Below are 17,107 nucleotides of genomic sequence, written 5' to 3' on the forward strand. Positions count from 1 at the left end.
CTCTACAAGGCCTCATTGTAAGTAAATTTGTTCTTAGGATTTATTTACTTAGTGTTGTATTGTATAATATCATTAGGTTAGTTATTGAAGTCAAGCATCATTATTAATTTGTTCTTTGTTATTGTTAACTTTAAGTCTTCAAACGATTGATTACGGAAATTGCAATCAAAAGCTGCAAGGTCAAAATGAATATAATTGCAACGTGAATTTTGTCGAAAGTTATGGTTCACTTCGTTTTGCCATCATTGGACGCAGAATTTTGAGGCCTTTACAGAACAAATTGCTCGATAGAAATTTAAGGTGACGAAAATTATGCAACATGATAAGGCAATTAATTCAACAGTTTATCTTATAAATGACGTGGTTCAATCAAAAGGATATGTGGATGGAATAGGTAAAATTGCATTGATTTGCATTACCTCGAATAATTTATTTTCAGGTTGCAATTGGATTTTCTCTATTCCGAAGCAATTTCGGTCCTCATTTTAGTTTAAAGCAATGTCAAAATGGTTACTATAGTTGCAACCTAAGTCTATGCATACAAATGGAGCCTCTGATAGGCTTTAATCTGATCTTATAACTAAGCGAATAGTACTACGCTGCATATATATAGCGTACAGAGATTCGAATGTCCTCTCCCTTCCCCCAGTATAATGGGCGTAACGGAGGGTGCATTTTTTAGCGCACTATTCAGATTCGGCCATGTCCGTCGTGGAGACATCATATGCCAAATACGCGCGCCCCACGATCGCCCCAAGCTCGCTCGGTCCACGACTGGATTCTAATCAGACCCTTATTTCGCTCGAACAACCTGAGCGTAAAGCGGACATGATAACCGCTAATTTAAGCACTGGGTGAACTAAAGGCGTCTTCAATTCAGACGCTAACCACCCTCAAAATTTTGATAGGTACGGTAATTAGTAAAAAGTGGCGTGGTTAAAAGCCTTCGAAAGACACTACAAAAATACTTACATTCGCAAAAGTAACAAAGTTCATGTAGGCTTCAGGCATGATGTGCTCATATTCCCCGTCGTCCCAGAATATTTCCCCGTCGGACGAGAGGGCTGAGTCCAGCGCGAGGATCAAACCGAAGTTATTTTTTCGGCTGCAGAGGCAAAGCACTAAAATTTAGATCAAAAATATCAATCAATCATGGTTTTGGACTATTTCGTACAAATCAAGAGAAAACTCTTTAGCATATTCAAATATCAATGTAGTAACAAAGTAATTTATCTGTATTCATTGCAGGCTTTACTCTGAATAATAATCAGTTAAGATGTCACATCAATAGACAGAATTTTAATTCCAGAATAATTTTGAAAATAATGCTCAGATAAGCCAATTACTACACTTAAAATAGTCTGAGGCTTAAATTTCCCGTATGAACTTTCCAATTGGCTTTATAGAACGGAATATCAAAGCAAGACAGGGCAGGCAATTCAGAAAAAATATTATTGCGGTATTTCTGTAAGCTACTTCTTACCATTCAATTAAAAAACTGAAGACGATAACTACACACACCTTCAGCAGTCAACCCGAAAAACCAAGCCATAAGAAATCAGTGCATACGACACCTGAGAACAGTGTTAAGCGCAGGCTCTTGTGTGACCAAGATGCTTCCTCCTCTCGCGAAGACTGGGATTTTCTCGAGTGGGGCTGGGACGCTCAGGACTTGGGCTGATGTGCTTTGAACTTCACCGGTCACCAGATCGTAGAAAATGCCCTTGAAAGCACAAGAACGCAAAGTGCATGGACTCGAAAACGAAAACATTAAAACTTATTCAAATTCAATAGAACATACTAAATTAATGAAGTCATGTTATGTGGAAACATTTAGTCATAACAATATTGTGGATATTTTGATGAGCTTACTTCTGGGAAGTACACGTCTCTGGCAGTGAGTCCTGGGGCTAGTACAGGAGCGACCATGATGCCGGTGCCCCAGAAGAACTGATCGTCGACGTCCCTGGCGGTCACGTCTCGAGGGAAGACGTTGTACAAGGGACGGACCACGCTGAAACCGCTCATGTGGGCCTAGACGAAGTCAACACAAGGCATTAACCCTTTGCAAACCCTTTGTTAACCTCTTGTTACCCCTCTTGTTACCCCTTTGTTAACTCTCTGTTAACCGTTTGCTTGCTGCCGGTAACTTATAGTTACCAGTCTCAATCCTAATTTCCTTGCGAGTGCAAAATGCGATATCCATAGCACATTGCTCAAATTTATTCACAGAAAAAAATCTGCCTGGTCACAGCGCGGCCTGAAATTAAAGGTGACATACTGTATATGTCCAATTGGACAAATGAGCTTCATACGTAAACATAAAACACCATTTTGAGAGACGACTTATATGTACAGCTCGACGCTAGAGGGTTAAGAAACGGATTGCGTTATAACGACTGTTGATGTATCCGTAGACAAAGAATAGGAGGGGGTTTGGTATTTGGCGCGCAACAAGTTAGCATTCGAGGCACAGAGACAAATGCCAAGTATACTTCAGCATCGATTTGCACTGAATTCTTTGTACTGCATCAAAATGAATGAAACAACCTTGTATAGTTTTACAATTGTTGGCAAATATACGAAAATTAAAGCTGAGGATTTGAACTTGAGAGGGATAACAACAGTCGAATTCCCGCATGAGGATGACAGGCAATAAGATACATGTAACATGAGGACGGGAAATTTTAGCTTTAAGTAGGTATTGTTTTCTTACGTGACAATGGACGCAGGCAAAATTCATGGGCACCAGGTCATTTTATTGAGTTAGGATTTTGTGTAAATGAAACCTGACAGCGTTACCCTGTGGAAGAGGCTGTATAGGTACGGCAGATATTTGTAGCGAAGTTCGAGGACATCTTTCGAGATGGCAGCCACTGTTGGATCATAAGTTGGATCTTGATCAGGTTCGCCGATGGCGTTGTGGTTTCGACTAAAAGTTTGATGGGAGACAATGAATTAAAGTCATAAATCTTGAAGCAGGCTCATCATTCGGAGCATGTAATTTCAATTTTAATTTTTCCATAATGAAAAAATTAATTTTTTACTTATTATATAATGTAGTGGAATATATTATTACTCTTCAAAACAAGACAACGTCATAGACAACGACTTGTTCTCTTGTGTTCGAATATCATAAATTTGTTTATTAATCTAGAAAACCTATGTTTGGAACTGATTTATTTTTCTGTAAATGAAAAAGAATATTCTACCGGATGGAAAATAGAACTTGTTGAAGCCTTACCTGAAGGGATAGAAAGCGCCGAGCTGCATCCATCGAGCACACATTTCCACAGTTGTTGCCCCAAAGAAGCCGCAGATATCAGCGCCAACCATCGGGATGCCGAACATGTTGAACTCGATCATTCCTTTTTGATATTATAAATAAAAGAAACAATGAAATGATATAGAGTAATTAAAACTTATTCACTAGTGACAAACTAGATTAATTGCTGACATGACTTTGGAGTTATTGGGTCTAGTATATGACATTTTACCGATAAAAAAATATTACGTTTGTTGAGTTTTTAGTGTGACGAGCAACATATTTGACTCACCAATAATGGACATGGCCATGTGCGTCCAGTCAGCCGTGTTGTCCCCGAGCCAGTGAATTGCGTACGATCCAGAGCCCGGGAAGGTGGACCGGGAGAGCACCACTTGTCTCTTGCGCGGGTACAGTTTCATCAAGCCCCTGAAGAGATACAAAATTTACGTAGCAGTAAGTAGTGCAGAATCATTAAGGCGGAATAACCTGGGGGAGTTCAATATTTACACAGTAGTAGGGCATGCTTCCTGGAATACAGCAGTTAGGAATGTGTAATTATTGAGACAGTATATACCTAGGTAAATTCGATATTAACTCAGGAGTAAGAATTACTTAATTATTAACACATTGCATAGCTATGGGAATTCAGTATATACATTTGCCGAAATCGCGGAATTGCTGATTCTATGGAATCGGCAGCCAGTCTGCCGAATCTGTAGAATCAGCATTTCGTTACTGATTCCGAGGAATAGGCAACGATTTACTGAAAATGTAGAACTCATTTCGAGCATTTCTATAATATAGGAATCTGTTTTTTTTAGTTTTTAATATAAATGAACTTGACCTAATCTTTTCTGACTATAACTGTCGATTTACGTTGTAATTTTAACTCTAACGACCAATTTTCAACAGTGGTCGAAATTAGTTCCACATTTTCAACAAATCGTTGCCTAATCCGCGGAATCAGCAACGAAATGCTGATTTTACAGAATCGGCAAACTGGCAGCCGATCCCATAGAATTGGCATTTCGGCGATTTCGGCACGGCATACACATCAGCAAGGAAATTTTGTCGCGTAAAAACTGTACATATTTTGGATGGAAAATTGAAGCTACAATACCACAATGAAGCTATAATCGCATCATTACACTTTGAAGAAATTTGAACATGGGTGAGGATGTAGGTTGATCGTTTTTTTTTCTGTATATTATATTTCGATTATTATGATTTTTTCCCAAATTTACATCAATTCATGGATTGACAATGATTTTTTTGTTCTTTCGGAGAATTTTCACTAAGATGTCAAAGAATCGTTGTTGAATCATAATAGGAATCTCCATTTATAATAATTAAAACATACTCATCATGTCAAATAATGTAAACCAACAGGTGGTTACCTTAAATAACTGGAAATTCGTTGAATGAGCGATTAGATAGAGAGATCATCGAGAACTAAAGTATCCGCGACCCAATCTCTTCACTCACGCGAAATAACCTACCACAAATCCTATAAAACTATGACATTATTTGTTACTCGTGTGATATTCCAATCGTATAATAAGTATGGAATGCGTTCAGATCATTTAGAAACATAATCAACATACTCGTACATCTGAAACAAACCTACAAAACTTTCGCTGAACAAGGATCACACAAAAAACAACCTGGATCAAGTAACTTGTACAACCCCTGGCAAAAATTATGGAATCACCGGCCTCGGAGGATGTTCATTCAGTTGCTTAACTTAGTCGAAAAACAGGTGATCACAGACATGACACAAAACTAAAGTAATTTCAAATGGCAACTTTCTGGCTTTAAGAAATCAAGAAAAAATTGTGCAGTCAGCAACGGTTATTTTTTTAAACCAAGCAGAGGGAAAAAATATCGAATCACTCAATTCTGAAGAAAAAATTATGGAATCACCCTGTAAATTTCCATCCCCAAAACTAACACCTGCATCAAATTAGAACTACTCGTTAGTCTGCATCTACAAACGAGTCATCACACTTTGGAGAGCTGCTGCACCAAGTGGACTGACATGAATCATGGCTCCAAAACGATAGATGTTAATTAAAACAAAGGAGAGGATTATCAAACTCTTAAAAGAGGGTAAATCATCACGCAATGTTGCAAAAGATGTTGGTTGTTCACAGTTAGCTGTGTCTAAAATCTGGACCAAATACAAACAATATGGGAAGGTTGTTAAAGGCAAACATACTGGTAGACCAAGGAAGAAATCAGAGCGTCAAGACAAAAATGAGGAACGAATGGAAGGAAACTGGAGTTAACGTCTGTGACCGAACTGTAAGAAACCGCCTAAAGGAAATTGGATTTACATACAGAAAAGCTAAAAGAAAACCATCATTAACACCAAAACCGACAAAAACAAGGTACCAAGGGCTAAGGAGAAGCAATCGTGGACTGTGGATGACTGGATGAATGTCATATTCAGTGATGAATCTGCATTGGGCAAGGTGATGATGCTGGAACTTTTGTTTGGTGCTGTTCCAATGAGATTTATAAAGATGACTGCCTTAAGGGAACATGCAAATTTCCACAGTCATTGATGATATGGGGCTGCATGTCAGGTAAAGGCACTGGGGAGATGGCTGTCATTACATCTTCAATAAATGCACAAGTTTACGTTGATATTTTGGACACTTTTCTTATCCCATCAATTGAAAAGATGTTCGGGGATGATGAAATCATTTTTCAAGATGATAATGCATCTTGCCATAGAGCAAAAACAGTGAAAACATTCCTAGAAAAAAAGACACATAAGGTCAATGTCATGGCCTGCAAATAGTCCGGATCTTAATACAATTTGAAATCTTTGGTGGAAGTTGAAGAAAATGGTCAATGACAAGGCTCCAACCCGCAAAGATGATCTGGCAACAGCAATCAGAGAAAGTTGGAGGCAGATTGATGAAGAGTACTGTTTGTCACTCATTAAGTCCATGCCTCAGAGACTTCAAGCTGTTATAAAAACCAGAGGTGGTGCAACAAAATACTAGCGATGTTTTGGAGCGTTCTTTTGATTTTCATGATTCCATAATTTTTTCCTCAGAATTGAGTGATTCCATATTATTTTCCCTCTGCTTGGTCTAAAAACCGTTACTTACTGCACAAATTTCTTTTCTTTATTACTTATTGTGCTTCTTAAAGCCAGAAAGTTTCCATTTGAAATTACTTTAGTTTTGTGTCATGTCTGTGATCTGTTTTTTTTTTCTACTAAGTTAAACAACTGAATGAACATCCTCCGAGGCCGGTGATTCCATAATTTTTGCCAGGGGTTGTAGCAGACAACGTGGATCACACAAAACATAAATCACACAGCTCACCATAATAATCGCAAAATATATATGTTGATAAATTTACTTGTAAGTGGCGACCGTCTCCGACCACCCGTAGAGAGAGTGCGTGTCGTACATCGAGAAGGATTGGTTACCATTCGTCTGCATGGCTGACATGCAAATGGTGTGATCGCTGCCCACATAAACGTCAGATATTCACTTTGAATTCTGTTAAAACATTCTGAAAAAGGCTTCAATTGACTGGGTATAAGGTCAATTAGCTAGGAGGTCATAAATGTTAAACTCTTGTTTGAGTTCATAATCGAAAGTTCTACTGCGAAGCCTGCATACTTCCTTTCTTTATTGTGGAATCACATTGTGTGTTATTGTATATAACTGAACAGTTTGAGGTTTGAAGAGAGCTCTGAAGCTTAAAATAGTTTTTTCATCTCTCGTATCAGTGAATGAATGGGAGTAAAGGAAATTACAATTTTCTCAGAAGTTTGAAATCAAACGAAAAGAAAACGGGGCAAAATTAAAATAGTTAATTAAGGATTTGGCGGAAATCAAAAGTATTCGATGAATATTTGAAAAAATTATAGTCGCATAATTTATTTAAATGTTAAAAATTATTGTAGACAGTATTGTAATGAATTTCGTCTTCTGTACCTGATGAGGATAATAATCAACCATTAAATTCGACATCATAGCGCCATTTTACATGAAAAAGTTCTGAATTTACTCTCCTATCTCAACTTTCAAATTCAGTAGCTAAAACTTCAACCTAATTTGGACGCTGACCCTTTCCTTGCACGAGTTTTCTCCTCATCTTACGTTATTTGCATTCCCTAAGAATGCGATAAATTACATCACTGAGTGTAAATCAACAAATCGCTGACTTCTTTGCTAATTGATAAATTGCCTGAGGAATTTGAGCATCCTTCATGCGCTGCCTGACAGCCCTGACGTCATCGGTTGAAGTGTAGCCGTAGCGAGACAAGTGAAAGCCCAGAGACCAGTAGGGCGGAAACTCCGGCGTACCCACAGTCTGAACAAATCACATCAAAAAATGATAAATATTAAATGCAAAAAGATGAAGTAACATGTATTAATTAAGCAATAAACTTGCACATTATCCGTGTTTTTCTTTATTGACCTCGCACTATTTTTAGAATAGCAGTTAAATAATGTTGGGGATACCAGTTAAATTTATATTTCGACAGCAAAAAAAAAATTGTCCTCGCAAATGTATAGAAGTTTTTTCTCGTGATCAAGGCATATTGGAAGAAAATACTTGATTATTTGCCTTTTACTGCAGTACAGCTGAAGCAAATTTTTTGCAATTTCCTGGCCGTTGCGAACAGAAAGTGTGCGCTTAGAGCATCAACTTGAATTTGCTGTACCCTATAAATGAACCTCGTTATGACCATGCAATGCGTACAGGAATTAGACGCTGAACGTTTTCACACAGAATATACAAGTTCACAGACCCGTATAAATGAGCATTGTACTGACATTTGCGTACTGTACGTTCACGTCCTCGGGCATGGGGCCGAAGAAGAAGTGCAGGTCAATTATGCCGCCGATGGTGCGCAGCGTCAGGGCCGGCGAGCCGTCGCTCAGCAAGAACGTCGAATATTCTGCGTTAAGGTGAAGGAGGCTTGCTTTAATACATTATATTTTGAATATTTTAGCATAGATCTGAAAAATATAGTATTTTTAGATTAATATAGACGGACTCAGATTGTATGGGTAAGGGAATCGATCTCAAGAATTTTCATTCCAATTATGAGATAGAAACAGTCAAACATTTTTTTTTGGTTGGGATGCACTGTAAAAATACGTTTAAAGTTCCAGATTCATAGGCTATGTTATCCCAGAATTCTAACAAATATCACCATAACAATATCTCTAGAGTTCTAAAATATATGACACCGTTATATTACCATCTATAAATATATATATATATATTATATATAGATATACTTCCACTTAACCGGACTTTAATTATTTTTTTACTTGCAAAAAAAAAAAAGGAACAAAGAACTTGACCTGGCGGGACCTAACCCTTGTAGAAAGGTCTTTAGCAACGTTAAGACGGGTTTTAGACACATCCAACCTCTAATCCTAACATAACGAGGTTGGCGTTTTTTAGAATGTCCGGTAGTGTAGTTCATTTATTTCTGCGACCGGTTTTCTAGTACAAACTAGTTACAGAGTATATAACCGGACGAAATTTGGTCCGGGTTTCTAACCCATGTCCGATAATGTTACTAATCCTGTCCGGCTATTGACTGACTTACATAAATATATTTATATATATTTATACATATCATTACCCATTGCATTTGAATTGAAGAAGAGTACAGAGTGGGTGTGGCCCGCGTCATCCTCCACAACCGAGTAGTAAGGGTGGTGGCCATACTCGTTCATGAAGCCCTTGCAAATTAATTAACAAAAGTAAATTAATAAATCATCGTAAAACTTGTACGAACAGCAAAGACAGCGTGGTGTAATTCAGTGCCGAAATGCACCGAAACTGTGATGCAAGCAACTTTTTAACAAAATTCAAACAAACTTCCAGCAGAAGTGAAGCGATTAATTGAACAGCAAGCAATCAAAAGTTTAACAAATTCAGCTGGTAAAAAACAAATAAGCCAAATGTAGCTAATAGGGCTACATTTGGCTACAGGCTTAGCTAATACTAACCGCAGTGACAATAATATCGGTTGCTAAACAATTAATTCAGAAATCAATTAATGTCATCAAAAAATTCTTGAAATTATAACTTACGGTGCCAACGGGCTGATCCCTAGCAAAGATTGGCCAGGTGTTGCGGGGCTCGAAGGTGTGGCGCAGGCGGGAGTGTGTGTTCTCCCCGAAGCCGTACAGGTAAGTGGACGGCAGCTGCGTGGTGAACTGGATGAACTGGTTCTCGTATACCAGCGCCCCCACCGTCGAGAAGCTGGTAAAATTATTTAATTTTATAATGTTAATTAACTGCGTGGTGAACTGGATGAACTGGTTCTCGTACACTAGTGCCCCCACCGTCGAGAAGCTGGTAAAGTTATTTAATTTTATAATGTTAATTAACTGCGTGGTGAACTGGGTGAACTGGTTCTCGTACACTAGTGCCCCCACCGTCGAGAAGCTGGTAAAGTTACTTAATTAATGTAAAGTTTAATGAACTGCGTTATCAACTGGTTCTCGTATACCAGCGCCCCCACCGTTGAGAAGCTGGTAATGTTACTCACTTCATGTAGAGTTTAATGAACTGCTTTATCAACTGGTTCTCGTGAAGTAGCGCCCCCACCGTCGAGAACAAGGTAATGTTAATAAATCTATAGGAAGTTTAAATAAAAGACATTTGACGCACACGTCTAGAGTTGAAAAACTCCGGCGATCTGTTCAAATTCAATGAAAATGATTGAGATGTGATAATTATGCTACTGCTTTTGAAGGTCTGCAGGTCTCGGAGAAAATTCTCATGTTGTGCCCCTTTAGTCGAGAAAAAACTGAGAAGTGTTTCATTAATCTAATTATAGTTTCATTATTTCACATTAATCAATTTTATGAAACACATTCTCGTACATCCAGTGTGTCGCAATGGTCGAGAAGTTAACCAAAGAGTACAAAATAACACAGAAACAATTTTTTTGCCCTTGATAGAAGATTTTAGAGGTGGAATAGGACAATTTTAGGATATAAAAAGATAGTTAAAACACATATTCTTCCCCAAGTCGTGTTTCTACTGTCACAAAGCAACAGAAGATGGATTTCATTGCCACGTGAACGTTATTTGCACCAGATTTTTACGATACGAGTAACCTTTCACTCCGCTTCGGTTTTTCGTAGCTAGAATGTTACTCGCACTTCTTTCAATGCATTAACCTATATCATTATAGATATAACGACCAATAAACGATGGTATCCAACTCATCTTTGTGTTCTATTTTTCTCGCTAGCATTAATTATACCCTTATTCCAAAACAGAACACCCCTTATATAATCATGAATATAAATGCCAATATCAACTCGTCCACCATGTAGTCAGTTGAAACCAATCATACTGATATTTAAACGCATCTGCCCCCTTATCCCAATATATTCCTCTTTATCACCACAAATATAACTGCAATAAACGATAGAATCCTAGTTACCCTCGTGGTCTGCTCTCGTTGCTGAATTTAATTCACTATATGAACCGTTTTATTGCTAATAACTTATGTACTCATTCCATTCTCCCTTTTATCACAAACAATATGAATACCAATCAACCGCTCTTCCACTCACACTTTAGTCCCGGTGGCGGCGCGACTGATGCTCATCTCGAAAGGCTGACCAGCGGCGGCGACCTCCACCGTGTACAGCAGCATTCACTATATGAACCGTTTTATTGCTAATAACTTATGTACTCATTCCATTCTCCCTTTTATCACTAACAATATAAATACCAGTAACCGATCTCTCACTCACACTTTAGTCCCGGTGGCGGCGCGACTGATGCTCATCTCGAAAGGCTGACCAGCAGCGGCGACCTCCACCGTGTACAGCGGCAGAGTCCCGGCCTCGGCTGGCAGCGTCAGTGGCACCGGCACCTCGTAGCGCGCTGATGCCGCGTCTCTGATCTGATTAAGAGTAATACAAAAATTTAAAAGATTTTCCTAATCAGAAAAATAGCGCACTTTCCTGCATCGAGAACCCGAAATTTTATCAATTCTATAGCTTCAGATCATATATTAACGTTAGATGAACATGAATTTAACTTGCATTCTTTTACTTTTTTATTGAACATCGTACCTTGACTTGAACGTGATAATCTTCGTGGTAGATCACTTCCAGCTCCAGCCCGGGAATGTCTCCTCCAAACAATGTTTTCGTCGCATCGATGAGATCAAGACCGACCTGAAAACAAACAATTTTCCGTATAAAATGTTTTGTCTTGATTAAGGTTTAAACATTTCTTATAGTTTCTCTCATGTCCTGAATGCTGAAATTACCACAAACTTTCTTTAAGTGGCAACATTTCGGAATTTGTTTTTCCTAAAGATGACATTATGAGCTGTTTCCGTCTTTCCAATGTGTTATTTTTTTATGCAAGCGCCAATTTCTACATCAATTGTGTTTAATTTTTATCTGCTTTTATCAAATATGTTTTTCACTGATATTTTTCCATTCATAATTCCATACTTCATTGTCTTCGTTGTCTAGGATCGATTATCGCTGCAATTTTAAATACCGTTATTCGGAATATTTAAAATAGTATATAGAATATACACCTATTTACTCTTTTTCAGAATAAGAAATATATTTTTCATCAATGAGAATATATTTAAATGAGGTAATTTAAAAAGAAAATTTCAATTTAAATCCAGTATTTTCCTTCCAATACTGCAATGTCAAACTATTTTCCAGAATATATTTTCATGTCCAGGTAATATCCCGATGCAATAAGTATACTCGCCCCCATAGCCTTTACATATTTGCGCTGCATCAAAACACAAATGCACTTTGACAAATATATTACATAATACTACTACAGCTTCGTCTATACCATGTAGACTTGTGATTTTTTCTCGATTTTCCAAGATCTTCCAACATTTCAACATTACCACTTTACACCCAAGTTAGTTTAATTTTTTACAGTCGTTGAAAACCCTTCCAGTCTTTATTTAAAAAATCGCGCCCCAAGAATGGATTTAAACAACATAGAAAGTGTTGGTTTTCACATACCTAGAAGTTTTTCACTTTGTTCACTTTTCTTTAACTTCACTCCTTGTTGTTTAACTTGTTTGTTTGTTGGTCTGTCTGTCTGTCTGTCTGTCTGTCTGCTACAAATTTTATAATCGATATTTGACACACTTCTACCTGTCCAATCGATCTAAATGAAATTTTGCACACTTGCGTAAAGTTGGAGACAATGCAATTGACAGAATAAATAATTTTATAAATTAAAAAAATTGTTCATTATTAAAAAAAATTTAAAAATAGTTCGTCTGCTACAAATCTTATAATCCATATATGACATAATTTGACCTGTCCAATCGATCTGAAATTTTGCACAATTGCATAAAGTCAGAGACAATGCATGAATCAGTTGACAGAATAAATACCTAATTTTGAAAATGTAAAAAATTTTGATATCTTAAAAAAATTAAAAAAAAATTTAATATTTGAAAATAAAATTAGAAATTCATTGTACATGTGTTACAACCAAGACGCCGGCTTCTTCAGAAGTGCTGTCTTTAAAAAGTAATTTTTAAACGCATGTTATTATTATTACAACACTTCTCTTTATAAAAAAATTAAAAATAATTTCGTCTCCTACAAATCCTATAATCCATATATGACGCAATTTGACCTGTCCAATCGATCTGAAATTTTGCACAATTGCATAAAGACAATGCATAAAAACAAAGACATAAAGACAATGCATGAATCAGTTGACAGAATAAATATCTATGATAATTTACAAAATTTTGATAACTTAAAAAAATAGTGAAAAATAATTTTTTTCATTATTTGAAAATAAAATTAGAAATTCATTGTACATGTGTAACTTCCAATACACTGGATTGTTCATAAGTGTTGTTCATAAGTGTAAAAAAGTAATTTTTAAACGCATATTATTCACTATTCATGACACATCAGGCTTCCATTTCAACTACAAGGAAAGTGTTCCTTTTTCAATACCTTGAAGACCCAGTCAGTCTTCGCTCAAAAAAAAAACCCTGTTAGTGATAGGTAATTTTGGTCCCTCAAGAGACATAAAAAGAAGGTTGTTTTCTACAAACCTTGAAGCCCCTGCCCGTATCCTGCGGGTCACCGGCCACCGTGTAGCCGATGTCGCCGTTGTTCTGCATGACGCACTCAGATCCCTTCCACAGACACGCCGTGTAAAGCGAGCATTCCGCCACTCCGCCGCCGTTCTCGGTACCACCTTCGTTCAGTGAAACTCAAATTACCTTGTCATTCAACTAGGTAATTTAAAACTCATTCGATTTTAATGCTGTGAGTCAACTGAGTGATATTAGTTAAATTTATGGTGTAGCAGTTTTAACTGAATTAAACTACCGTGTATTGTTAAATTTGTTTTATTGATAAATTTATTCGGGTCGCTGGCGACGAATGCCGCATTTGAATAGCAAGTACCTTTGATTGAATACATCAACTAAAATTTACGTGAGGTCAGTTTTGAATATCAATCGGAGTGTCACCCCATAAATTGGCATGGCTATTATACTTAAGGAGGGATTTTTCCGCTGAATAGGTAATGACCCAACTGAAAAAGTTTCAACATTTTCATTCATTTCAACAGCGAAATAATGGCCGTTATGTTATCTTTCCTAAACAGGCTTTTTCAAATAATGAAGGTATCAGAGTGAACTGATTTCAACAAAAGCGGTATAACAAACATGGTTGAACAGATCCTAAATGGAAAATGATCACGCTGAAAATTTGAAAATCCTATCAACCGAGGATTTGAAAATTACAACTCTCACCAACGTGATCAAATTTCGATTCAGGTAAAAATATTTTGATGGATGAATTGACATATTGGTACTTACGAAGGAATAGCCATTATTCTAATAGAAGAATCAATAGGATCTCTCTATTTTGATTTCAAAATTGCCATCTGACTTTCAGGTTATGCGTCCCGTAATTTGAGTATAAGTTGTTCACATGAATATGTTAGCCTTACTCTCCGCAAATAGAATGTAACTCACCTGGGAAAGGACATTCAATGCCATTCTGCGCTGCGACAGAACCGATAAGCAGCAGCAGAGTTGCGACCAAATGCCTTCGAGAAGCCATGACTGCAGTTGGACACGATTGACGCCATATTCGTAACCCTATATATTGGTGTAACTCGCTTGAGAAATGACAGCTGGTAAATGACAAGCAATCACAATTCTCGAAGTATTGATATCAGTGAGATACTCTACGTCTGGGTCATGGGAAAGTCGAACTGGTCACTATGGAGTGATCCGAAAAAAGCAAAATTAAAGTCAATACTGAGCAAATAGAATGTAACTCACCTGGGAAAGGACATTCAATGCCATTCTGCGCTGCGACAGAACCGATAAGCAGCAGCAGAGTTGCTACCAAATGCCTTCGAGAAGCCATGTCTGCAGTTGGACACGGTTGACGCCATGTTCGTAACCGTATATATTGGTGTAACTCGCTTGAGAAATGACAGCTGGTAAATGACAAGCAATCAAAATTCTCGAACAGTTGATATCAGTGAGATACTCTACGTCTGGGTCATGGGAAAGTCGAACTGGTCACTATGGAGTGATCCGAAAAAAGCAAAATTAAAGTCAATACTGCCAAAATTAGTAGAGGAAATTTGATAAATTAGAAATTATTATATTTAATTTATATCAGTGATCTAACTAAAAAATGTTCTGAAATTAGATTAGAACTTTTGTTATTCCATAGACTCAAGTCTCTCAGTTTTGGAAGAGATAGATTTTACAATAAAATTTCATTCTTTTCCATACTGTACCAAAAATCCACATGCCTTTTTGTCATACACTGTGATAAAATGCTGCATTGGTTGTTATTGAAGATTGAATTGTTAGCTAAGATTTTACAATTAATGAATGGTCATGGTTGAAATAGCTCATAATAAAGTAATATACATAGGAAGTTCTACTCGTTAACTGCTCTAAATTTTATTTATTTATTTATATGTTTATCTTTTTTCTTGCAATGTTTTGGTTGCATAATTTTCACTGTTTCCTATGCTATTCCCATCCAAAGACATGATTGAAACCCTTTTGTGAGTCATTTGTAAAGTTCAAAGATAGATGCACAAAGTCATTCAATCTTATTCAAATCAAAATAACGTTTCCATCATATACATTTGATGTAATTACAAACCAAGGCAGCGAGTCGGAGGAGGTCGTTATCCTCGCTCACACGGACTAAGTCTGCGCGACGGCAGTCTAACGCAATTTGACGAAGGTGTTTCTCTCTTGCATTTGCATATGGGCGTCGTTGCTACAAGCCATGAATACGTAGCCCTCTTAAGGGACAAGCTTAATGATTATCAGACGAGCTTAATGCTCACTTTAAGAGCCACCCCGCCACAACTATCACTCGGTGGCGTAATAAAACCACTCTTTTCGAGTTTGCTCTGGTAGAAATTTTCTGAAATAACTCTCCACTCATCGATTCAGATTACTCATCGATATGACATAGTTTCCGCTTATAGAGACATACTTATTATATGTCCGACAATTACACATGGTGATAACCGGTTAATTTGACACTACAGTTCCATTAGGCCAATGAGTTTTAATTAGGACACTTATTTTGGAGTTAAGTTTTAAGAAATCCGTATGGGTACAGGTGGTCACATTTATTTTCGACTTTTTTTCCACATACATCTTTTTGTGATGAATCATAGTTTAACGAATTTGTAATGAAAATGTCGTATATTAGTTTTCAAATTTCGGTTAAGATTTTATTGCACCTAAATTTATTTAAATGCTCACATTTAGACTCGTTCTCTCTTCAGTGTCTTAACTAAGACTTATCGCAATCGTCTAGAGTTTCGTTTCATTTAAATCGACACATTATTGATAAATAAGTCAGCAATGCTGACAATGCACTACTCAATAAAAGCAAATATTCTCTAGAGATAGAATTTATATTTTCGCGCATCGCGAACCTGATAAATTTTGAAAGTAATGGTATTTGGAACTTGACAAAATGAAATAACAAGGAAGCACCCCTAAAATGCGGGTGCAACAGAGAAACTTTGTATCCTAGCTTTCAACAAGTTTGGTTTGTTTCCCATAAAATTAATCAAGGAAACTTATTTTTTTAAAGTTCAGAGAGAAAATTTTTTAATGCCGAATAAGTGAAGAACAAATTTTTTCCTAGTTTCGAATTTTCGGTCAGAATTCGATGTGAGAAACAGCCTAGAAATTCGAAGCGGCCCAACTGTTGCTGACGAAGCCATTGATTTTTGTCAGATATCTTGTATAGAATCAGCGGCAAGAATGTGAAGCTTATATCAAATATCTGTCAGTCTTTATATATCATAGTATGGTATGAAATTAATACATGGCAATATATGAGTACAGTTCTCAAGAGCATACGAATTGAAGTAAAAATATTTATTTATGTATGTCAAACTCTTGTAAGGTTTTGGAAGCATTTATCATGGAGCAGTGTCACTTTTTCCTGTACACTTGCCACAATGATAGCTGCACATGAATTTTTCTAGGTATAGTATAAGGTCCGTGACTATATTTATGACACTATATAATGATGCCTAATTTTTACAGTCTATATTAGATCCATGACATTTCTAGAGATTAAATAAGATCCATAACTATATTTCTCGGAAATATATGCAATCTCAAACAATATCTCTAGGGACTATATACGATCGATGAATATATTTCTGGGAGCAATATAAGATCCATGAGCCTGAACACTTTACGCCAAAACAATAACGTCTTCTTTTGGACGAATTTTCATCATTATCAATGCAAAATTACTTCATCTGCAACGATAAACCGTTTACTAT

The 17,107-nt window shown here is 36.9% G+C and overlaps 1 protein-coding gene across 2 annotated transcripts in view; it reads right to left on the reverse strand.

The window, feature by feature from the left end:
• LOC108679484 (sucrase-isomaltase, intestinal) overlaps window positions 1-14,717 on the reverse strand; it is a 56,595-nt gene extending 41,878 nt beyond the window's left edge. The window contains exons 1-6 of one of the 2 annotated variants that reach the window (XM_018168101.2): window positions 14,601-14,717; window positions 13,356-13,501; window positions 11,362-11,466; window positions 11,038-11,189; window positions 9,355-9,526; window positions 8,901-9,000 (exon numbers count right to left, since the gene is read on the reverse strand). In XM_018168101.2, the coding sequence (XP_018023590.1) occupies window positions 8,901-9,000; window positions 9,355-9,526; window positions 11,038-11,189; window positions 11,362-11,466; window positions 13,356-13,501; window positions 14,601-14,688 (763 nt within the window). In that variant the 5' untranslated portion in view covers window positions 14,689-14,717. Of the gene's footprint in view, window positions 1-8,900; window positions 9,001-9,354; window positions 9,527-11,037; window positions 11,190-11,361; window positions 11,467-13,355; window positions 13,502-14,288; window positions 14,385-14,600 lie in introns of those variants that run through there. The other variant, XM_018168100.1, reaches the window with a different exon arrangement.
• Between the last annotated feature and the right edge of the window lie 2,390 nt (window positions 14,718-17,107).

Source organism: Hyalella azteca, unplaced genomic scaffold (assembly GCF_000764305.2).
Source record: "Hyalella azteca isolate HAZT.00-mixed unplaced genomic scaffold, Hazt_2.0.2 contig10310, whole genome shotgun sequence".
Classification (NCBI taxonomy): Eukaryota; Metazoa; Arthropoda; class Malacostraca; order Amphipoda; family Hyalellidae; genus Hyalella; species Hyalella azteca.